The 26,383-nt window shown below is 34.4% G+C and overlaps 1 protein-coding gene across 1 annotated transcript; it reads right to left on the bottom strand.

Annotated features, from left to right (window-relative positions):
* Positions 1–20,775: 20,775 nt before the first annotated feature.
* On the bottom strand, positions 20,776–26,058 carry LOC107037955. Its single transcript, XM_015256793.1, has 6 exons — positions 25,985–26,058; positions 25,248–25,493; positions 23,737–23,896; positions 22,285–22,550; positions 22,012–22,214; positions 20,776–21,131 (listed from the first exon to the last, which is right to left on the bottom strand). Exons 1-6 carry the CDS (start codon positions 26,056–26,058, stop codon positions 20,776–20,778), a joined length of 1,305 nt encoding a protein of 434 aa, XP_015112279.1.
* Positions 26,059–26,383: the final 325 nt, after the last annotated feature.

The raw sequence follows: 26,383 nt of genomic DNA on the forward strand, positions 1-26,383 counted from the left end.
CTAACAAATTTTCCTAAACCCTTTTATTTTCAAGATAATTACAAACGAAGAGAACACCCCAACAGAATTTTCTCACCAGAGGAAAAAAATACGTTCACATTATTTCGCAAATCTCTCGAAAGCTAAGGGATTCACAAAAAAATATTCAGCATAACATTTGTAGGTCTTGAAATTCTCTGCAAAAATGTTTTTTGACAAATTTTTGTAATCCTTCTCAGTTCTAATCTATTCGGAAATTACGTATGACAAATTTTTAAATTTATTCTTCTGAATCAGTTTCACGGATACGACCAATCGATTCGCCTAATTAACAACGGTGGACATAAGCCGATTCGCATCTGGCTTTGGAGTGCCTCCAAGACTCACTCGGCGTCGCATAACATGACTATAGCTATTCCGCTAATACATATGCACACATCGAAGAGGTAGGAGGTCCAATGGCCATGATGTTTAGAGTCACTCTAATGGGTTCCCTGAGACGTGCCATCTGGAGAGCTCATTACCAAGGGATGCAACCGCGAACCAATCAGCCGCCCTTACCCAAACTGGAGAGATTGCTGCGCCCAAACGCACCATCGGGCGCTTAACCGCAAGGCGCTCTCCCTTCCCTGATTACGGATTAGGCCTGTAACGGCTTGCTGGTAACATTACAATTGCGTTTATGGGACATAAATAATTAATAAGGCACTAACTAAATTATAAAACTATCTCAACCTCGATAAACGGTTCATTGGGATCAAGATTTTAATAATTTAAAGTTACAGAAGTAAAAAATGAATGATGTAATTTAATGAGGGAGTTTTCGGGGAGTTTGGGTAACTTGTTACAATGACGAATCATCAATTGAGACTTATTTTTCTTCAACGAATGAACATTTTTCGAAGGATAGCGAAATAGCGATAGTGACTGTTTTCTTTATTATTGAATTTTTTTCGGACCATTTCGCCTCGAATGATCCTCGATCTGACGATGGTTTTTCCTCGATTATTCGAAAAAAGTTTTTGAAAATATGAATTTTTCATCGCCGAGCTCGACGTCTCGATGCTGATTTATTGTAAGATTTTTTTTCCGCCAGTAATAAATTATTGTAATATGCCATGCGACGTTTTATTCGTCAGTGTATTGTTCGGACCTTTGCCCGTACACTGCATAACCCTCAACATCCTCATCATCGCTATTATCATGAGTACGAGGGTTATTTTTTCGTGAAGTTTGGACGACTGAAGGTGAGGAAATGCTCTAAAAAATCATTTAGATTTTTTTTTCATTTTTGAAATTTAATACAGCACAATTAGCTCAGCTTTGGTGGTGCCAATAACACCAGAATATTCTCATGAACTTGATCTCCATTCGTTTGCCAAAACCAATTAATTTAAATGATTATCCACGAGGGAACTATTCAAACGAATAGAGAATATTCACTTTTCGATGGGTGGAATACTCTCGTGCAACTACGAGTGAATATTCTCGTTGTTTGAATATTCCTCAATAGTATTTACTGCCATTCATCATAATCACCCCCGAATTCTCACGACTTCTCTGATAAATTCGTCGCTAACTCCGGTAAAATTGATCATTCCAGGGGGATGAAATTTTTTCAAGCGTTACCTGTAACCAAATGTCTCGTGGACCATAAGATCGCTGTGATTTTCGCGAGTAACGAGGCGAGAAGACGAAATTCCAATCACAAAGACAAAAGTGACGGCACTGATGCAAAATGATGTGATAAGACTTAAAAACTATTAAATTACTATTCCTCTTCGATTGAAAAATCTGGAAAGTGCATTATCATTTCCCTGCAATGCTCCCCACTTTGCCTCGTGATAGAGCCTGGACTACCCGTACCAATAACAATATTCCTCACGACATTCAATTTAAGAGTTTTTAATAAAATCGAAGAATGATGTTTAGAGAGTATTGAATATTTATCGAATTAGGAGAATTCGTCCAGCTGACCAATCCAAAGGATTGACCAAATACATGCGGAGAATGATAACTGGGGGCTGGTGAAGTAGATAATAAACACAAAACTTCCCTAGAATTTCAATCTTAACCAAATTTCTCACTTCCTGGAAACCATTATTCTCCTCTCAAACACAATTGAAAAGTCCTGAAAATAATGGCGATCACGTGATCTATTGTGACAGTCCGAGGAGGGATACAGAAAAATTATCGTCCGAAGCAACTCTTCAACTCTCCTTCAATCGACCGAGCTCAAAATTATTTTACTCCCTAATGTTGAGACTTACTTGTACAAAATTGTAATCATAAAAGAGATAACTCAAAAGTAAATAAATCACTGAATCATTTTTTCTCATAGAAATCCCGATGATAAATATCACAATATCTATAAAAAAGTTTTTCTCTCCTGAATTGGACCAAAAATGTAGTGAAAGACTGGATCATAAATCTTCATACCTCTTATGCATGTGTGATACCAATTTCACCAATCCATATCCCACTATCAGTTTTCCCCGGGGAGGCGAAAATTGCAACGTTGGGTTTTCGGTGCAATTAATTGCACTCGATCAGTCGTACGCTCTGGTGAACATACCCGGTGTAAACCGGCTCATATAAACACAACGAGAGATGAAAAACACGTTAAAATTGCTGTCTACAGCCGCTGTAATCGCCTGGTAAATTTCATTCACGTACCAACGCCGGGGCGTTCGTTAAATTCTGCCCATGGAGTGATGAATATTTGGGTGAACGCTTTAAAAATATGCAGTGAGGGATGCTCGACAGCCTCTTCATTGGCGATATTTGATCATTATGAAACCCATCGGGCGGTGCGGAAATCATTCATGATTATTCTACTTCAAAAGGGATATTCATTTAATTTTATTTTTCATCTCTTTATTTTTTATAATATACTTCTGCGACTATATTCAGTGCCAATGAACTTCATTAATATTTTTTTGTTTATGGAACTAATTAGTAGCAATTAAGCAAAGGAAAAACGAATAATTTATCAATTTTGGAAAAAACTGATTATTAAATTCCCAGAAATCTTATTAAAATTCCAATGGAATTAAAATACATTCATTCAAAATTCATTAGGATTTCGTGGTTCATTGCAGTATTTGATAGCAATTAAGCAACGAAAAAACGAATAATTTATTAATTCTTAAAAAAAAATCATTACAAAATTCACAGTAATCTCATTAAAAATCAAATGGAATTAAAATACATCAAATACAATATTATTCAATTGAATTCAATAAATTTCGAGACAGAAGGAGGGAAATGAATGTTTTTAATTCAACAATCGAGTGCAACTATTACAAAAGACCGGAAAAAAACGGTTTCTCATCATTTTTTTTCTCGTCAATTTGAGCTCAAATGTTCCCTCTCCTCTTTTCCGCATTGCGTTGATCTCTGTGTTGCATATCTCGTGAGTTGCATCCATATGCAGATCCCCATTGATATGACAACATTTACATACTGCATATTCGCTCTGGGCCGTATACTACGCTCCACGCCAATTCCCTATTGTTGGCTTTCGACCACCAGTGCGTTTGATTGACATTATTGCTCGCGCCGCTGACACCAGATTACATTTCTATTTGCATACATTCTCGGCCTGGTTTAATCCTGCCTGCCGGTTACCATTACTTTTTTTTTTCATTTCACCCCACTTTTGTTTTTACGTTTAATCTGAAATGTATGGATTTAATGCCGGGGGTTTTATTTTACTTCGCTAGATGGTGGTTTATGAAAATCTGTCGAGCACTCAGCTTTTATTTGTACTTAAAAATTTCAGTTTATTGCCGATTTTAATGAATTCTTCGCGCATATTTTTAGTGAAATGTGATTCATTCGGCTATGAATTCAATTTGCATTCAGAATGCCCTTGTTTGGTGCATTTTTGCGGGGAATTGTTGTATGATTTTTTTAAAGAAAGATGTCAAGGACAACTTGCGCAATTCAGCGGGAAAAAATCGCGGAGAAAAACCTAGCGCTAGAAAATACTACTGGATTTCTATCGATTTTTCTACTTGTTTTGGGCGGATTCTGTTGAAAATTCCGGAGCTTAACTACAAATTTTTTTTTCATTAGAAATGTTTGTGGAAAAATAAATAAATGTCTTAGAAAAAATAGATGGATTCTTTTATACAACTGATTTTATTGAGATTTTTTTGGTAGCAATTTCTCGGAGCAAATTTAAGTTTTTTGATGGTTTTTTTAGGAAATGAAAAGACAAAGAGAGGGAAATTTTTTTTTAAATTCATGTAGAGAAATTCTTATAGAAAATGTCTCAATAGAAAAAGTTCTACGTAAAAATGAAGTTTTTTCTTTCTGTAAAGAAGTTTCTATTCCGAATTTTCCATGAAAAAAATGTGCAGTGACGCCGTGGAATTCTGCAATAGACTCGGTCAAAAGCTCATAGAATTATTAATGGAAATTCAATAAAAATCCAGTAGAATTTTCTATCGAATTCTCCATTTTTTTGTTCCATTCTTTCAGTGAAATGAGAATAAAAATAGAATGCAAAAAAATGTCTCAATAGAAAAAGCTGTACACAAAAATAAAATTCTCCAAATTTTTTATACAAAATACTTTCCATTAACAATTTTTTTTTTTTTAAATGTAATAGAATTTTTAATAGAAATTCAATAAAAATTCAACAGAATTGTTTATCGATTTCGCTAGGTTTTTCAATTTTTTTTCGAAATTTTGTTGTGCTTCAGGTTACGTTGTTTACACCCTCGCCCTTTAAAAAAATAGATCCATTGACTCGTGATCAAAGCACGAGACCAGGTCGATTGGAAATCAGCCCAGTGGGAGTAGCGGGGCGGAGGTTTGAAAACTCTGTGACACAGAAGGGCACACGGAGGGGAGGTAGTTGCGATTAATCGCACAGAGAATGCCCCGTTCCGGATCGATTGTTCACAATTGCAATGCCATAGCCAGGGGGAGGACGAGGGGAGGGGGAATCAAACATTCACATTTCGTCATTTTTCTGCGTTTTATTATTTTCAGTGAGCAATATTGTTTGAGATTTATAATTATTACTGCTGGCATTAAAGTGATCTTTGATCTCGGCGAACGTGACAAGAAGTTGTGGAATTAATCTAGTAGATGATTCATTAGGAAAATAAAGGGGAGAAACGTAATTAATCGGTCGATGGGAGATGATCATTTTTAATGTCACGAGGTGGGTTTTGTATTTTTATTATTTTATGAAAATAATTTATTAATAATGTTTCATTATGGGGTATTATTCCACTTATAAAAAAATTTGTAATGAATTCACAGGAGAATATTTTAAATAACAATTAAAAACAAGTGGGAAATTGCTTTTATGTTAATATAGAATATTTTTTGCTAATAAATTAACAATATGCATTCGATTGGTCATTTTGCACATCATCTGCTTCTGTAGAATATAATTCATCGTTTCATATAATTTCATTAAATTCAATGAAATTTCTTCTTCAATTAATTGTGTTATATTTTTAATTTAGTTTAATATTTGATGACATTTCAAATATGAAATAATATATAATAATATTCAATAAATATATAAAATATTTCCATTGAATCAATTTTAACCTTTCGTTGTTTTTTCAAATAATCAATGGAAGTAAATTTTCCAAAAGATGCAAAATAAAAAAACTTTTGAATGCTGTGAGAATAATTTCCGAAATTCTTTTATAAATCGAATGGAAGAATGATGCTATCTGTATTATGGAATGAATTTAGAGCATGATATTCAAAAATATCCAAATTGACACAAAAATTGTAATTTTTATAAAATTCTAAATTTTTGAAAATTATTCTAAAAATCAAAACAACGATTGCAGCTATCGCCTTCATCTTTGAACTCGCTCGAAGAGACATTCAAAGAATTTTTTTAAGCCATTATTCAATGAATTCCGAACATTTTCTTTTGAGTTATGGTGGGACAACTCATTTTTTTTCAATTCCAAAATTCAAAAATAAAAAAATATAGATTAAATTTTGATTAATGTCGATGGATAGTTCTCAATAATATCTAATCATTGAAAAAAATGATTTAATTCCATTGATTTAATGGTATGAAAAATCTGAAACTTAAATTTGAACGATTCCTTTCGGAAGCAAAAAATACTTCCTCATAAATAAATATAAAAATATTCGTCAGAGGTCATTTACAATTGAATCCTCAAAGAGCAAAATCTTTTATTCATAATTTTCAATAATTTAATGGCCTAATCCCTCATTCAATAGCTCATAAATACTACAAGTAACCCAAAAAAGATTGCAGACACAAGATATCCTCCTTGCCCCTCCTATCATCAAAGATTTATTCCAACTCCTGTTTTTCGTGGGATTTTGGCTCATTTCAGGTGCTAATGAATCACATTATCAGCCACTGAAGTGTCACTGATACCGCGAGTCAGTGGAAAAAAAAATACGAGAGACAAACGACCGGGCAATAAAGCGACGGCGACAAGCGGTCTAGCGATACACTCGTGTGTACGTATTAGGCGAGGAGTGTGTAACCGCTCGGTTGTCTTGTGCGCAAGAACGGTTTCAGGTTACACCTGTGTACACTCGCTTACCTGCTCCCCTCCCCGATTGTTCAGAGAAAACAAGAGATGTTTTTTTTTATTCTGTCACTGGAGTTTGATTTCTCGAGTTGTTTGTAGAAATTTTCGTGAGTCATCGAGATTATTCTGGTCGATTTTTTAGGTCTTGGGAGGGTTATCGGGTTTTTTTATTGGTTTGATAACGGTGGAAGGGAGTCGCATGGTTAGAATTTTTTCGTTTAAATTTCAGGTTTATTCACTGGAAATTTTTATCAAGTATCATAGTTTCATTGAAATTTCAAACATTTTAAAGTTTCAATTTATTGAATTTAAATTTTCAATTTTTAGACATTTTAAAATTTACAATTTTATGGAAAAAATGAATGAACACTATAGATAATAACAATTTCAGTTGAATTTTCCATTGAAACTGAAAGGAATCAGGAAATTCTGCTGAAAATCAGGTAAATAATTCCTTGAATTCTTATTTAGTTGAAAATTTTGCTTAATTTGATGCTGAATACTTATGTTTTGATTGAAAATTTGAATTTCTATTGACTTCTCATTGAAATTAGGAAAATTTAATGATTTTTCGCCAAGAGTCACGAAAAAATTCAGAGAATAATTGAGAAATTATTTGAAATTGAGCCTATTTCCACAAGAAATTGATAAAAATCACATTTTCAACTCAAATAAAAAAAAAGATAAAAATAAAGGAACAAAATGAAAAATAATAATATCATATAATAATGAATAATAATGATATAATTCCACTAAAAACTGAAAAAAGAATAGTAAAAGGACGACATATCCAAGATTTATCACGAAACCTTCGACAAAATACAAATTAATTCACGCATAGACCGACTTTCCCGTGCATTCCACTAGTCAGTTTATCGTCGACTCGCCCAGCAGAAAATCTACGCCCAAAATTTGCATCGTCTAGTCATTAGCATAGTCCCAAGTCACTCTGGTTAAAACACACACGACACACCCCTCAGTCTCCCTCTCTCTTGCTCCACTTGGTGTGACCCCGGAATGAGTTACGAGGAAAAGGGTTGAGTTATGAACAGAAATTATTCGTCCGACTGAATTTATGCGGCGTCGGTTGACTTGGCGCGCGCGCGCGACCACGCGCTCACGAGTGATATTAATTGCCGTGGCAATGAAGCCGACGGGGTGGACCGGCCCACTTTGAAATACCCCTCCGAGCGGGTGAATTCATCGAATCAATCTTAATTATCTTTCGATGATTTTAAAAATTTAGAAGGATCAGTTTTCAATTGACAGGATAATTTGACAATGTCAAATTTTTTATTCCATATTTTTTCATTCATTTCCACAATATCTTTATATTTATTCAACGATATTCATTAAAGTTTCGGTGAAAATTCCCTTTTTCCACTTGTGCTTAAAAATGTGCACTTGTGCAAGCGTGAGGATAACGAGCTAGAAAAATTTCCTTCTTTTAAATTTATGATTAAATCAGCCTCTTTACACTGTTTGACAATTACTCTTGAATATTCAAGTAGGTAATTCTCGATTTTCAGGTCCATACGGCACTGAAAAACCTTGAAAATTTTGAGAATTCAGGCAATAACTTCTCTAAATTTTCAATCAATTGAAAATTGAATTGTATGTGATGTTCAATTTGCACGATGAGTTTGAAAATTTAAGCTTTCATTGAAAAATCAATGATTCTGTAAAGACACGGAATTAAAAAAATTACGTATCTTTTCCGTAATTCCGAAGTGAAATGTGGTTGTAAGAAATTTTACGGAACTGTCACGGAATTTTTCCAGAGCGATCCGTAATTTTCATCTAAATCTCCCGTAAAAAATTACGATACCGTCGCTTAAATTTTCTGAGTCGATTCCGCAATCGGTGAGCGAATTGTGAGTTCCGTAATTTTTACTGAACATTTCTCTCTGTGTAATATGAAAAACCCTATTTTCTTGAATTTTCAAAGTGAATGAGAAATTTAGTCAACATTTTCATTTGAAATTGAATTCAAACTCACAACATTGAGAATTCAAATGACACTGTGACTGGAATTTCAAGAAATTTCTAACAGTGTAGTTGTCCGGGCAACTGCACCGACATACTGTTAAAAACAAACTGTAACTCCATGCAAAGTTGACTAGTAACTTTCAGGAAAATACCATTGAATTAGATGTAAAAAAAAAAAATTATAAAATTTCAAGTTTAACTGAAAATCCAATGAAATTTAAAAATTGTGAGCAACGGAAATTCCAATTTTCAATCGAAATTTAAATATTTAGTACCAAATCACTCTGAATTTTCGTTATTCCTGATAATTTCCATTGAATAACTGCACCTAAATTTCCCGTTTCCATAGATTTTCTGTAAAATGTTCAATAATGAAAAACTTTTTATTTTATTTTCGCTTTCATTTTCATTCATGATTTCATTTTTATTCGATTAAGAACCAGAAAAAATGGTCTCCGACTAAACAAACAAATTTATCGTAATCCACCAACATGTTTTTCCTTTGAAGGATAAAATATCCTTTCACTCCCCGGGATTTTCATTTCCTTCCTCAATGCTCCTCATCCACAAAAGTAATAGACGAATTCCCCTTTTCCACTTGCGCTTGAAAACGACTTGCAAGCGCGAGGATAACGAAGTAGCAACAACCCCCGCTGCACTCACCACCCTCGATTCTCACTGGTAATTGTCATGCCGGAGAGTGCAGCAAACTCGGATACCGAATTAGAGCGAGTTTGAAGGAGCCTCGGATGCCCCACTGGCAATGCGGAAGGAGAGGGGTTCCTGCAGCGTTCATGCACTCTAAGAGGAGTTACTGACAATATAATACAAAGGGAAGAGCCAACGCATTGCCCGAGCATGGGGGGGGGGCTATTTCCAGGCAGCGAGAGACGCTGGATAGTCCGTCAATTTCCGTCATTTTCATAAAACATCAAAGTGATCGGGGAGTTTGGGCCGAGTTGTGTCGTTCCGCTTGCGTGACCACGGGTTTTCAACCCTACGCCTTTCTCTCGGAAGCCACAGGTGATCACTGGCTACTGCTGTTGTATCCTGGATAGATAATTCCGCGGATATATTTTTGATCGTTAAAGGGGAGAGTTTTTGCGAGAAATGCACCTCAGGAAATACTGTTCACACGATAAATTCGATTTTTGCATAATCGTTTTGGTGGTTGGAGGGAGTTTAATAAAAATATTTGATGGGTTGGGAAAATGATGTTCGAGTGGAATTCAGAAAAATCTGACTTTTCAATTTACATATTCTATTTTCATAACTTTTAAAAATTTCATAAATTGTATTTTTTTTGTCGCATTTGTTTTTTTTGTGAAAATAATATAAACAGAGAAATGTCTATTATTCATTTACGAAGAGGAAATGTTGATAAAGAGGGAATAGTAATTTAACTATTAGAATTTTCAGTTCCCACAATTGAGTGAAATTATGTAAATTAATTTTGTTTTATTTCGTAAATTAAAAAAAAGAGAAATCTCTGTTATTAAAGGCTCAGAGTTTGCGTAATTGTTTTGGTTGTTGAACTGAGTTTAATAAACAAATTTGATGAGCTGGCGATACATTTTTCAAGTGGAATTCAGAAAAATTTAATTTTTAAATGTAAATATTCAATTTTCACATTTTTTTTCTTATAAATTGTATTGTTCTGAAGCCCATTAATTTTGTATTGAAAAGATAGTTGAGAAGTATTTGTAACGTTCTTGAAAATTCAAACGTTTTTCCATAAATAATTCATAAGCAATAATTTTTTTCATCTTAAAATAATTTTTCGACATTCATAAGAAATTTATTTATATTCACAACTGTGTTAAAAATCGATCTCATAACAAGAAGAAAACGCTTTAGAAAGTTTTAACAATTTGAATTATTCATATTCATGACAAAAAATGTTGATAGAACGGAAACGTTTAATTTAACAATAACCGTACTCAATTATTAAATTTTTTCAACTTTTTATGAATTTGTTCATTAAACCCCATTAAGTTTATTTTAAGAAATAGATGGAAAGTGCATATTACCGAACATCGAGACTTCCCTCTGCCAATAATTGATAAATTATAAATTCTCTAACCTTAAAGTATTTTTTTTAACATTCTTAATAAATTTATTTATTCCCAAAGTTTTCAAAAAGCGATTCTACAACAAATTGAAAAAGTTTCCAGACGTTTAACCAATTTTTATTATTAATTTATGAGAAGAAGATGTCGAAAACACTGACCTTGTTAATTTAATAATATTAACTATTCTTTATTTTAAAAATCGTTAAAAATTCTATAAATCCAATTTTTTCAATCTTGCAATTATTTTCGCAACACAATTGTTTAAAAGTACATTTTCTCCAAATAGTTCCAGAATACTATGACAATAAAATGATGTTTTTAAATTTCCACCAATGCACATTATTTATTCACAAGAAAAAGAAATGATATTGATTTATTAATTTTTTTCGTTCTTTTTCCTCTCATTTTCTATACTTTACAATCAAAGGAATTCATCACAATCTTCTTGTGACGAATTCCGTTGAAAATAAATAAAATAAAAAATTATGAAATCTGAATTTTTCAAAATTTTCCCCATGTCAACGCAAAACTGCACATGTCCCCAAAGCAAAACTGCAAAAAATGGTTATGAATCATACCTCAATACATTTATCCCCAAGATATGATTATATGGTGTCAGTGACCGAGGTTACACATACGCGCATACAACCCGCGGTTTCATGCGGGGGTTGGACCGAAACGCACTTTGCGCTGTTGTACACCGAGAGAGGGGTATTATTAAGCCGACAATACGTATTGCCTGGGCCCCGGTGTACGGGGTTAGGCAGAACTGCGGCTAACCCGATGGGGTAGAAATTCGACTCCCATGCATCATAATAGAGACGCGTGCAAGCTTTGCTCTCTGGTATTTAAGCGCGACTGTAATTATATGCCCTCGATTTTTTTTCCCTCCCGCAGGCTCCATGTCAATGCGCCCATCACCACGAGTCTATAACGCTTCTCCTGGATTTTTGATTACTTATATTGGTGAACCTCACCCCCTTATTATTCAACAGCGTGTGACTTTTTGCAGCTTAAATGAACAAAATTCAATTTTTATCGTAAAGGAGATTGAATTATACGATTGTAAAATTATTAGAATACAAAATATTTTATTTCACATTTTTATACAGACAAATGTCATATTTTAATTGAAAAAAAAAATTATATATTGCTAAACCCCACCATTTTATTAACTAGAAGCGTATAATTTTTTGCAGTTTAAATGAATAAAGTTTAAATTTCATCGTCAATAATAAATAAAACATTCGATTATATAATTATTAAAGTGGACAATAATTCATTTTACACTTTCCCCGGTAAAATGACGCATTATTGATTTTAAAAAAATCTTCATTTTTAATATTTCTTTTCATTTCAACAATTTTTGTAATCTTCCTAATAAAATGTTTTCATTGAAAGTTACAAATTTTTTAAAATTAATAAACACAATAATAATAATGATAATAATAATATATTGCGTGTAATAATAATCAAAAGTATCATGAAACCATAAACTATGTTATTAAAAATAATTATAAATACTATTAACAATTCTTAATAATATAATTATAATTAAAAATTAATTTACTTGTCGATGTTAACCTCAAATTAATTAAAATTCACTGATTTTTATTTTTCATTGAAATATGACAATAATTTCAATTCTCAATTACAATTCAACAATTAATTCAAACTTTCCGAATACGATTTTTCGAGTAATCAAATAATCGTAAACTATTCAAAATCATTTACTGATTTATAAAATATTTGAAACTTTGAAAAATAATGATTAACGATTAATTTAATAACAATAAAAAAAATCCACAGTTCAGTCAACTGATTTCGTATGTGACGAAATCCTTTTCCATTCTTAAATGCACCCCCTCCGCAATTAAAAATATAAATCGACTTTTCCCGGAATTATAAAAATGCTGGAGTGATCAGTCTATGTTTGCAGATCCCAATGATCTCATCTATTGCCGGCGGGCGCTGGAAAGCCGTCGATAACCGCCCCTAATCCGTCTCCCTGGGTCTCTCGGGTCCGCCATCGCAAATTTAAAGGAAAAAAATCCGCAAACCAATGAGGGGCTCGAATGTTTGCTTTTTCACGTGCGTAATACGCCCCGGCATTCATCCGCTTTGCGCTCTTTTCACTCCAGTTGAAAATCACTGACAAAAAAAATTTGAAAACGTTAAATCGAAAGGTATATCCGTCGTTCGATGATACGAAAATAGTGGCACGCGCTGGTAGTTACCCGACCGATTGATCTCCGACACGTGTCGTCAATGCTGCAATCAGCGTGCCTGATTGACGGCCAAGCCCGCACATTTTTTATCCATCCTTTATTCCCTAATGCGTTATTTATGAAGAAATGGGAAATATAAGTGAAGAGAAAAAATACCGGTCACTCGGTTTGTCCGAACGAGGCGATGGGAATGTGAGAAAAAGGAGGGAGTGATCGAGAGGGTGGCTATTGTGTCCGGGGAATATCCACTCATCGCTGTGTCTGACCAACGGGATTCGTGGAACTATTGAAAGGAGACTGTGAGCACACACAATGGAGCCATGGTATATCGGGAATTCACGCTTCTCTATCGTCTGACATGAATTTTTATTCCAGTGGAGAATTATCCTGTCGCTGGCAGACCCCGGGAAATTGGAGAAGTCGTGATCGCGAGGCGTTGGGTTTGTAATTCGATAGGATTTTTAAGGGGCGATAGGAGGAGCGGGGCGTCGAGTGGGGACGTTATTCGTTGGGGGATTCTGAATTTTTTTTACGGATTTTTAATCAACAATGTTGAAATTTCAAAGAAGTAATATTTTCAGTGAATTTTCAAGGAATTTTGGCATCGAAAGTTCATGAGAAATTTTATGAGAAATCCATGGGAACTGTGAATTTCAGGTTAATTATTCCGGGAAAATTCATGAAAAATCTGGGAAATTTGGAGAAATCTCTCTTTGAATTACAGATTTTTCTGAATTTTCAGGGAATTTCTAAAAAAAATTGTGCAATTCTGAGAATTTCAAAGGAATTGCCTGAAAATTCAAGGGAATTTGGCAGTGAATATTCAGTTTCATTTAAAATTCACCTAAATTGTGGAGTTTTCGAATTCCTGCCGCTAAAAAAATGAAACTTTACTTGAATTTTCAGAGAAATTTGCAATTCCATTAACTTTTTCCCTTTAGATCGAATTTTTTATTAACAGTGAACAAATTTTTAAATTAAACTGCTAATATTGCCGTTTTATAAATTAATTATTTGAACTTGAACGTGAAGACGCGATTTTTTGTGCTGGACATCAACAAGTAAAACCTTTCGAATTATAATTCAATTGAATTAATCAATCCATTCCTGGAATGGAAAAAAAATGACATGAAAAATCCAATTTTGTTATTTTTCAAGCCGAATTTGAAATTTCATGAATAATTAGATTTTCAACTAAATAAGCGTAATTTGTAATTAGAAATGCAATACGTGTCAAATGAATTTGATCATTATTTTTGCAATTATCCGAAGTGATCAATATGATTGATTTATAAAGAAAAATAAAAATGCGTGAAACATTTTATTTAAACTCCATAAATTCCCAGATTTTTCCGATTTTATTAGCAAATATTTTGATAATCTAGAAAGGGGTTCAAATACTTTCTTTTATAAATAATAATTCTTAAATAATTAATTGCCCAGTCCAAAAATCATTTTGTTACAAATCCTAACAACTTTATTTATATTCAGAATTCCATCAGGCAACTATTTCCATTATTTATTTACAATAAGTAAATGTTAAAAGAAGTAACTCATTGCAGAATATAATATCTCAGTTCGCTAAATGCTTTTTTTTCAATTCACAACAGCGAAAATTCAAATTCGATTATAATTCATATTGAAAAAAAATCCAGCAGTGCAAACATTTCGACAAAATCCCCTCACCCAGAAAATTAAATTCCCCTCGCCTAATCCCCCACTATATTTTCACCTGCATGAACCTTTTTCCATCATTTTTTCCACCGGATTAACCGCGTCTGTCACTTATCCTTTGTCGCGACCATCTTCAGCATCGTTTCCAATTCCCTCGGATTTGTTTCGCCACTCTTGGGGTGTGCTAATCCCCCCCAACGACAGCTACTAGAACACTGTCACCCAGTGTACAACCGCACTTCCTTCATCTCCTAATAACGTGGAATTATCACCGATACAATACCACACACTTCACTTTGATGTTGCTCGAACCGGGTGGAAAATAATGCCGACGGCTAATGGAATAAGATTAGGAGTACATACTGTACATGTGTATTCAGAAAATACGTGACGTGCCCCTGCCCCCCCCCTCCCCCCGCGGATGACGCCTGATCGTGTTCGTTGTTGCATAACTAATATCCAAGCAACTTTGTGCGAAACACGCGCGCTTCCGCAGCCCCAGCGTGTCACAGGTGTTCGTGCCACTGAACTACCGAATCATGCGGTTCGCGCACTCATTCGTGGGGAAAAATTGACCGAAGTTGGTGGGTGTAAAGTTTCCACTTTGTGAATTGCATACAATGTCATGAAAGTTTCGAGTGAACACTTGGTATCGGTGACAATCGTCGCGAATAATTCATGTTTTCATTTGGAATTTATGAAGAGGTGGGACAGTCAATTTGTCATGGGTTTTTACTGCGGATGTTTCTTGTTAATTTTAGTGGAGAAATCAAAATACATTTCCACTTCGATCAAAACGTACAATTACGTTTACAGGGATTAATTGATTTCGATATTGAGTTATTCTGACGGTTTACTTTTACGAATCGTTTCTAAACTATTTCAGAACTGATGACTAGTAGGATTTAGTCAAATTTTGATTCAGTACTTGTAGTTGGAAAAATAAACATTGGAATTTTTAAATTCAGTGGAAATTCAATGGAATTAAGCAACAGGAATGAGGATTTCTTCACTCGAATTTTCAATAAAAATATGAGTATTCATGAAAAAATTAGGCGGGTTTTTTAATCAATTTAGAATTTAAGAATATATTCACTTGGATTTTCCAGTTTTCCATTAATTTTCATGAAATAATTGACCTGAAATTCACTGTTTCCATTGATTTTTTCATTAAATGTAAATTTAATGACAAAATTTGTAATGTAATATGTGTTGTAATTTTGTAATATAAATTTTCAATTAAAAAATTCCTTAAAAGTTCATTGGAACAGTCACTTGATAAAAATTTTCAGCAAGTTACGTCCAAGAAAATTTCACAGAAAAACCTAGTTAATTCGCTAGAAAATTCTATCGAACTTTCTATTATTATTAGTTTTTCGCAGATTTTCCTGAAAAATTCCGCAGCTTCTCTGCGCGTGTTTTTTAATAGAACCGTTCAATGGAAAATATTCTATAGGAGAAATCAAATCAAGTCAATTTTTCTATACATTTTATTTGATTAAGATATTTTCTATGGAAATGTCTCAATGGAAAAAGTTGTATAGAAACATGAAATTCAACTGATTTTTCTATAAAATGCATTGAATTTTCAGTAGAAATCCAATCGAAATCCAATAGAATTTTCTATCAAAATTCGCTAGGTTTTTCTATGAAATTTTTTAGTGCGTGGGCTATCGGAAATTTCCCCCAAAAATTTTCAATAATTTCCAATAACTCTCCCATAAATCAAAAAGTCGACAATGAATCAAAGAGAATCCTCCACCAAGTGAACAAGTTCCCATCCCCGACAGTACCATCGATACCGCCCGAGCAAATAAATATACTCGCATTATCGAAGTAACGAAAAAACGAATAGGGGACAGGATATAATTATTTAGTCCTCTGTGNTCGTGTTCGTTGTTGCATAACTAATATCCAAGCAACTTTGTGCGAAACACGCGCGCTTCCGCAGCCCCAGCGTGTCACAGGTGTTCGTGCCACTGAACTACCGAATCATGCGGTTCGCGCACTCATTCGTGGGGAAAAATTGACCGAAGTTGGTGGGTGTAAAGTTTCCACTTTGTGAATTGCATACAATGTCATGAAAGTTTCGAGTGAACACTTTGTATCGGTGACAATCGTCGCGAATAATTCATGTTTTCATTTGGAATTTATGAAGAGGTGGGACAGTCAATTTGTCATGGGTTTTTACTGCGGATGTTTCTTGTTAATTTTAGTGGAGAAATCAAAATACATTTCCACTTCGATCAAAACGTACAATTACGTTTACAGGGATTAATTGATTTCGATATTGAGTTATTCTGACGGTTTACTTTTACGAATCGTTTCTAAACTATTTCAGAACTGATGACTAGTAGGATTTAGTCAAATTTTGATTCAGTACTTGTAGTTGGAAAAATAAACATTGGAATTTTTAAATTCAGTGGAAATTCAATGGAATTAAGCAACAGGAATGAGGATTTCTTCACTCGAATTTTCAATAAAAATATGAGTATTCATGAAAAAATTAGGCGGGTTTTTTAATCAATTTAGAATTTAAGAATATATTCACTTGGATTTTCCAGTTTTCCATTAATTTTCATGAAATAATTGACCTGAAATTCACTGTTTCCATTGATTTTTTCATTAAATGTAAATTTAATGACAAAATTTGTAATGTAATATGTGTTGTAATTTTGTAATATAAATTTTCAATTAAAAAATTCCTTAAAAGTTCATTGGAACAGTCACTTGATAAAAATTTTCAGCAAGTTACGTCCAAGAAAATTTCACAGAAAAACCTAGTTAATTCGCTAGAAAATTCTATCGAACTTTCTATTATTATTAGTTTTTCGCAGATTTTCCTGAAAAATTCCGCAGCTTCTCTGCGCGTGTTTTTTAATAGAACCGTTCAATGGAAAATATTCTATAGGAGAAATCAAATCAAGTCAATTTTTCTATACATTTTATTTGATTAAGATATTTTCTATGGAAATGTCTCAATGGAAAAAGTTGTATAGAAACATGAAATTCAACTGATTTTTCTATAAAATGCATTGAATTTTCAGTAGAAATCCAATCGAAATCCAATAGAATTTTCTATCAAAATTCGCTAGGTTTTTCTATGAAATTTTTTAGTGCGTGGGCTATCGGAAATTTCCCCCAAAAATTTTCAATAATTTCCAATAACTCTCCCATAAATCAAAAAGTCGACAATGAATCAAAGAGAATCCTCCACCAAGTGAACAAGTTCCCATCCCCGACAGTACCATCGATACCGCCCGAGCAAATAAATATACTCGCATTATCGAAGTAACGAAAAAACGAATAGGGGACAGGATATAATTATTTAGTCCTCTGTGGCGTATAATTCGTGGTGTAGACTTTCACGGGTGGCGTGCATCGAGGTGAGGGGGGGGGGGACTATTTCGAGAGACAAGACAGTGCCCTGAAGGGGCGTGTGCTGTGGACAGGGCTAAGTGGGGTGCAACTGACAGCTCCGAGACAATTAGCTTTTTGATACAAATCCAAAACACGGAGGGCTGCCCTTGCCTGATGACTCTCCCTGAAAAAATTGCAGTCATCTGTTGACACGATGGGACAAAATATTTTCAAGAATGATATTTTGCCTGATGTGATTTCAGGGGCTGGGGTTTCGTTGACATGTGTTGAAATCACGTGTATTTCTTGGTGCCATGCCTCGAAAGTTCCTGCTGCCCTCCGGCCAGAGATCCCAGATGGATAATCCTCACCCTCCGCAGTGTAAACAGTAGGGTCTCTCGAGGCGATGAAACTGGGTCAAGGAACAACTTCGAAGGTACCTGGTGGTTGGGACGCTTTCAGTTGAAGTTTGTTCCTTGTATCTGGGTAATGTAATTCCTTTGGAGTCAAATAATGACGCTGGAGGGAGCGTCGAGTGGATTTTTTTCATAATTATTTTCAAGGAGCTGTTGACACAATTTGCAATGAAAAATGAAAAATGTGTCACATGAATTTGATAATTATTTTTGAAACGTTTTATTGAAACCTTTTATTCTTAGAGATTTTGGCTATTTCATTAGGAAATATTTTAATATTAAGGAATTGACAAGTTTTGATGATGAGTTTTTTTTATAAAGAATAATCCATAATTATCAATTAATTGTTCAGTACAGCAATTCAGTACTGAAGTGGTAAAGCGGTTTAAGTAGACTTATCTCTTAGTTGAGGTTTTGAAGAAAATATCCGAATCTAAAGGAGATAACGCAATTTTCGTAAAAAACTTTATTCTAAAGCAAATTGAGTGCTACAAAAAATATCTTGACAAAAATTTAACTATCTCTTTTAGATTCCGAGATATTCACTGAAAAATGGCCAATAGTGAAAATCGACTTAAACCGTTTTACCACTTCGCTACTAAATTATTTTTAGAAATCGTAACAACTTAAGAAAACAAAACTATTTCAATTATTTTTTCACAATGAATTTTGTCGTCGTCAAATGTCGCTACTCTAATAAAAAATCAGGTTTCAAGCAATTTTCACAATTTCTATGATTTATTTACAATAAAGAAATCTTTGGCCGGAGCTCATTATCTCTAAATCTCTCCTAATATTTCTCACAGAATTTGAGCAAAACATTCAATAAATAAAAAATCCTCCCGGATTCCCCAAAAATCACGAAGAAATCAGTTAGAGAAAAATTTCGAAACAAGTCAAGTAATCGTTGAGCAACCTCGATTTCTAGTACTTTTCCACCTTAAATAGTAGAAACAGTGCGAGATACATAGTGAATTTTACTCCGGTGGCCCGGGAAAATTTACTAAACGTCAGAGTGATTTTTCCCCAGGAAAATTTATCCTGTATTCTATCAAAAAATATCCCAGTGAACGCGAATAATTGCTCCAATTTTTCAAGCAGTCACTTTCGTCAGTACAAAATAAACAAACCTCTGCCGCTGTGGGAAATTTTACTGAACGAGATAATAATTTTTGCAGCCACAGATGTATTTTTTACCGAGACAGTCGTAAGATATGCACTAAAAACCAGTATTTTTCACTGAATCACATGTCAATTCACGATTACCCTCGTATAATAAAATTTGTCACGATTTTCGAGGTAATTTTTATCCAACTTTACTCTCCACATGCATTACCCAGTAGTTATCGCCCCCTCCGCGGCCCTAATTATTCCCAGCCGCTTAATACATCCGATAATGGAGCCCACAATTGGATCTCCGAGTGTATTTGACACGTCGTGTGCACTTGGTGCATCGCCTTGTGACAATGCACAAGGCACCCCCAACGTAACTGTGGCACCTTGCGAGGGCTCCTCGCTCCAGATATTCGCTCCGTGGGACCTGAGTCTATCGCCACCTGCTGCAGCCCACGGGTGCATCGATGGAATGCCACCTGGTGCATTGAAACAGGCTCAGAAGCCAATTCCATTCAAAGAAGTGAAAACACCGAACTGGGGATTCAATCTCCACAACAATGAAACTCCAATGAGGTCTTGCTGATGGTGAAGAAAAGATCCTCTTTCTTTGGACGGGTTTTAGGCTTGAATAGGTGGTCCCAGGGTGACAAGTATCTTAAGGTGACTGGGGAAGTGGATTAAGGGGTAAAAGTTTTTCTCTCCGAGGTGAAGGAACAACTTTCCCACGAGACGCAACTATTTTTCAAGGGCTCTGGTGCACACAAAGTGCCTCTGGGAAATACTTAAAGTTTAAGACTTTTCTTGTTAATAAATACTTTATTTTTTAATAAAACGTAATGAGTCCATTCTTCTTGAAGATGAAATTACGTTCGGAATAGACTTAAGTAAATCATCAATATCTTGTGATCTAATGATGCGATTTGAACGAGTCAGGGCTCATCTTAAAGCTTAAACAATTACCTTCAAAATGAAAAAAAAAGTTGTTGAAATTCACTCTGCGGATCTCAAGTTATTGAAAATCATATTCATAGAAGACTTAAGGATTGATTCCTTTCTGTTATTATTCACTGAAATAAAATCTTTGGTTTTCAAGGGCTCTGGTACACACAATGTGCCTCTGGGAGGTAATCAAAGTTTAAGACTTTTCTTATTAATAAATACTTTATTTTTTAATTAATTTTTTTGGTGAAGGTAAAACGTAATGAGTCCATTCTTCTTGAAGATGAAATTACGTTCGTAATAGACTTTCGCAAATCGTCAATATCTCGTGATCTAATGATGCGATTTGAACGAGTGGGGGCTCATTTTAAAGCCTGAAAAATTATCTTCAAAATGAAAGGAAATCTTGTTGAAATTCACCCTGCGGATCTCAAGTTATTGAAAATCATATCCATTGAATGTTTGAAGATTGATTTCTGCTACTCCTCACTGAAATAAAATCATCGTGATTAGGAAGTGAATGATTTGAGGCTTTGATTGACATAGTTACTTGAGGAAAAAAGGAGATTTGGTCTCTGAAATTCAGTGATTTAGCTTCTCTCTTAGATGAAGAGTCAGGGAAAACAACTTCCTTTGTCTGATGAGCTTCTGGAAGGATGCCCTCATAGGCAGTTAGATCACTGGGATTGTTTGATGGGCCGTCGATTCTCAGACTACCCGTACCTTTGCGATCAGACTCAGGGCCAGATAAGCCTGGAGGGGGCGCTGGTCGGTGATTAACAGCAGCTCTATAGCCAAGACCTTTGATACGAAATTAAAACCAACTTTATGAACTTTTCATGCATTCCAGCCACTGATAAAATAAACCAGATGAAAGATCGTCGTAGAACTGAATATTGCACTAATTATCTTGAAAGTATTGAGGACATGTTCCAAATTGTTAATTTCAACAGATATCATGGATCTGTCGTTCTGAAGCTACCAAATATCAACAAAAATGTTACATTTGAGTATTTACCGCCTCCGACTTAAGAGAAAAACTGTAGCGTATCCTTTTCTTCATGGAAACTACAGCTGAAAACAGAAAACTTGAAAATGCTCCTGCAGTGAGACCCTTATATGCGGGTCTACTACCTGAAGACTGTCGTACCAATACGCAAAGGGAAAAGGACACTTCACGTTCAGACGTTCAGCCAATTGAAGTGAATCAACCTCAATTCAACTCAAAGTTATATCAAACATTTATTCCGCGTCATTGTATTCCAAACTATTATTGTTACTAAATCAATTTATCGCGCCAGTTTTGACTGGAAATCCAAACTTAAAATTACAAGGATCCTCGTTCTTTCATCAAAAAATGCCTCAAATTATATTTGAAACAACTGAAGAATAATAACAAAATCAAACTAAATTCAAATAAAACCAATTGAAAATTATAAATCTTGAATTAAGCCGCGCTATTGGGCACAGACATAAGAATAAATCTTTCAATTCCGTTCAAATTAATAATACATAAACAATCATAATTGTTATAAATCTCAAATGAAAATTTTTCTGAAAATTTAGCGAGAAAGTTCTGTATTTTTTCCCTGCGTGTGACAATAAATTAATGCAATTTATTCATTGATAAATCAATTCACTCATTTATTTCTGGATGAATTCATTAATTAATTAAATTTACCTGAATTTCTATTCCTAAAAAATCTGAAAAATCCACCATTATGATTGTTGAGATAATCAACAACAGCACTGGGTTCTCTGGGGCATCTTGGATACTGTCGATAGCAGACATCTGGATTGCCTCTGTTGGTATATCCCATCAAAGCGGATTTGCCAAAGGTCAGGAGTGGCGATGATCCTCCGACGTCGAAAGCCGTCAACAAACTGCAAAACAATCACCGAAATAATGGAATTCCAAAGTCTCGTGGGTGCAATTAATTCAGACTCAACTGACCTGACGAGGGAGTTCATACCGAAGCCCCCGTAACTCTGCTTGTACTCGGAATTACCGGGTACGACACCGGTGGCAACCTCGCAGAGAATTCTGGGAACGCATTTACGATCGTCGTATTGTGATATGGAGGACAGTGCATCGAGCAAGTTGACACCCAAAATTCCGGGACTGTAATTCGAGGTGGGTTCGAGGGGATAGCCCGGTGGCAGTGCTGGTGGGTATCTGTGTGGTGATGGGAGATTATCCGGGTACAGGGACTCTCGGTACTAGATAACATATCGTTTTTAATTGATATGTTAGATCTATGGATTCAAAGATTCATAATTATCTGATTTTTTAATCGAAGGACGTGAGACATTTTAGAATATCTTTGGTTTTTAAATATTTAATTGTTATTTAATGAACAAAATTTAGAAAATGTGAAACAAAAAAAATAACGGTAATTAAATGTAAATAAAATAGTTATGAATTTATTATGTATTAATAATTGATTAAAACGGTATTAATTTTTAATAATCTCACTTGTTCACTATTTTATTGATAATTATTTGTAATGTTCAACTTTGAAAAAACGTGTACTCAATTCATTAGAATTATATTTTACAACATTTTTTATTTTTAAACATTTAACTCTCATTTAATAGAAAAATTGTAAAAATGCGAAATAAAAACAATCATGAGTATTATTTGAACTTCCTAGAATTATTTTTTGTCATGGAATTGATTTCTGAAAACATTTTTAATGTAAATAAATTAATTACGAATTTATGATGTATTAATAATTGATTAAAAAGGTATCAATTTTTAATAATCACACTTGTTCACTATTTTATTCGTAATTATTTCCAATGTTCAACTTTGAAAAAACTTGTACTCAATTCATTAGAATTATATTTTACATCTTATTTTTTTTTAATTTAACTCTCATTTAATGAAAAAATTTTGAAATTGTGAAATAAAAAAAATCATGAGAATTATCTAAACTTTCTGGATTTTTGTTGTCATGAAATCGTTTTCTGAAAACATTTTTAATGAAAATTAATTAATTACGAATTTAATATATATTAATAATTGATTAAAAAGGTATCAATTTCCAATAATCTCAACATTTTCATTATTTTATGCATAATTATCTCTAATATGCAACTACGAATGTAGAGAAAAATTTCAACAACAAAAATTGTTGAAGTACTGCACTACTTCGATTGAAATAATGTGGTAATCAATAAAACGAATGAAATAAAAAACATATTTTTCTATTTATTAAAGAAAGTATTAATGATCGTTGATAACAAGTTCCCCCTTTCAATCGTGAACATAAACCCGTCATGTGGGCGATTTCCATATATCTGGTGGAAAGTGAGACTTACGAAACCATGGCGCCGCAACCCATGTTTCAACAGTTTAAACACTCAAATGAACTCATTCTTTTTATTATTTCATCATTTTTACCAAAGAATTGGGCCTGTAGTCTCGTCGTTCTGGATGGGGAGGATACCGGACGTATCCGTAGGAGTCCGTCCTCCTCGATGCTGGGAGGAACCTATTTCCCTCATCGATTCTCCTGGAGAATCTCTGACCCACCATTTGTGATGCCAAATCGTTCATACAACTTTCGGGAACAAAGGGATGAATCAAAACATTATTTCGTCATTTGCGTCATTTGTCAATGTTTCAGGGACTAGTGGGTTGAGGATAAAATATCAAATGTTTTTTTTTGCGGAGAATTTTAAGATCTGGAAGAGTGCTTTCGACTTCATTCGCTGAAATCGGGGGTTTGCAAAATGTTTTCAGAGTGATATTGATGTATTCCGGAATTAAGTTGTAATTTTTATCCCTAGACCGGTCAACATTCATTATTAAATTTTTTATTAAGTGATAAAGCAAAATTTCTTACAATGTATTTTTTTATACATTAATGGATATTTTGTTTCATAATGGATATTTTGTATAATGTAATAAATTGAAAATTCACAATTTGATGAAAAAACCAACGAAAATTCTGAATTCCAATTTAATTATTCTCTGAAAATTAACAGACATTAGGAAAACTCAGGGGAAAAAATTGGTGAATTCCAAATTAATTGAAGATTCAAGTAAGTTTGGAAACTCTCATCTTCCTAAATAATTCGGAAAATTCGGTCCTCAAAAATTTGGGATTCCGTTGAACGTTCAGTGAAATTTGAATTTTTATAATTAATTCCTGCCGAAATCGAATTGAATACCGCTCCCTTAAAAATTACTGCTAAACGGTCCATGGAATTTCAACTTTTTCCATCAAGTAATTTCGTCATTGAAAATTCACAATTTGATGAAAAAATGAATAGAATCGGTAGATTTAAGTACAACTACTCCACAAAAATCGATAGCAATCCAGAACATTCGGGTGAATATTCATCTCTTGACTAAAAATTCAAGTTAATTGACGAGATGCAGTAGCGAAGTGCTAAAACGGCACAAGTCAATTTTGACCATTGGCCAGTTTTCAATGAATATCTCGGAATCTAATCCAGATAAAAAATTTCTGTTCCGACCTTTTTTACAGCTTTCAATTCGCTCTACAAAAAAAGTTGTTACGAAAATTTCGCTAACTCCCTTGAATTCGGAAATATTCCTCAAAAACCCAACTGCTTGATAAACTGATTCATTTATTCCAAACGAGATTCGTCAACTATTAACGAATGGTAGATTTGAATATGACCAAATGAATATTCGTTAATAGTTAACGAACGGTTCACTTGAAAAGTGAAAATCGAGTCAAACAAGCGTCCTTGAAAATGCATTTGTTAACTATTAACGAACGAACATTTGATGAGACCGAATAGCCCCTTATCTCCAACGGAATGCATTCGTTAACAATAACTAATCCTTTCTATCAGTGCGGGAAAGAAGTCGACTTGAACCGTTTTACCACTTCGCTGCTGAATTGATCCTCAAAACCACTGTTTCGTCACAAATAATACCTCAGCAGGTCCGCGACCCCGTAAACCCCCTCATGCCTCCGAAAATCGCAGTGAGTAATTCCTCGCTGATTCCATTGAACTTGAACGGTACTCGTGACTGCCTCGCTCTTGAGACCCAGTAACAACGGAACAACGAGGACAAGGCTGCTCTTCCCGAGTCTCGTCACTTTCGTTCGAGAGCAGTGGGACACTGAACTCAGTGATGTGGCCATGCTAACGTCCGTCTCCTCACTCCACAATTCCAAACTAAACAGCTCCCACTTTGGCACCTCGAAAATCCCTCACATCACTTCCCTGCGGAAACACTGAACTCCTCATCAACTCCAATCAACTGCTGAAATTGTGCAACAGCAGATGGGAAAGACTCTGGGAATCGACGAGACGTCGTAATGATGCGAGGATAGGTAAATGAATGGTATTTCCCTCTGTACTCTGTGAAAGGTGCTTCGCAACTGATCGTCCGGGAACTTCTTTGACACACTACAGTCACAGTTGGTGAGGCGTGGGTCGGTGAGCCTCAATTCTCGAACTCTCTCCGGCTCTTTCAACCTACATTTTCACCCGGCTTGCCGGGTAAATTCTGTTTTTTTTTTCGCTGATGTCAGAATGTGTTATGAAATGGGGTTTCGACAGGGGTTTAGTGGAGTTTGATTGAGAGTCTTGATTATTCTAACTCCAAATTCATATTAAATATTTAGTTTTCGGTCAAATTGTCGAGGAAACCGGTATTTATTCACAGGACAGAATTTTCTTGAGGCGAATTTCCCAATTTGTCGTCAGAAACTTGAAAGCAATCGACTAGTCTTTTCATTAAGATCTTTCGAGGATACTATTATACTTCGAGGTACTAATACGAGATATTAATCTTTTGAGGATACTATTTTGAAAAGGATTGTCGAGGAATTCATTTCCTCTTCTAGGAATAATTCTCTAGGAATAATTCTCAGAAATTCTTAATAAGTTTGTGCATATTCAGAATGTTTCCAGGAATCGAAGTGTGACAAATTTAATGATTTCAGGGAAAATCCCATGTTGCAGCATGTAATTTCTCCCCGAATGTCACTAGAAACTTTGAAGATTGAAAAGGTCAGAATGTGTTACGAAATATTGTTTTGGGAGGGATTTATTGGAGTTTG

The sequence above is a fragment of the Diachasma alloeum genome, unplaced genomic scaffold, assembly GCF_001412515.2.
Source record: "Diachasma alloeum isolate Michigan unplaced genomic scaffold, Dall2.0 Dall_scaffold_00276, whole genome shotgun sequence".
Taxonomy (NCBI): Eukaryota; Metazoa; Arthropoda; class Insecta; order Hymenoptera; family Braconidae; genus Diachasma; species Diachasma alloeum.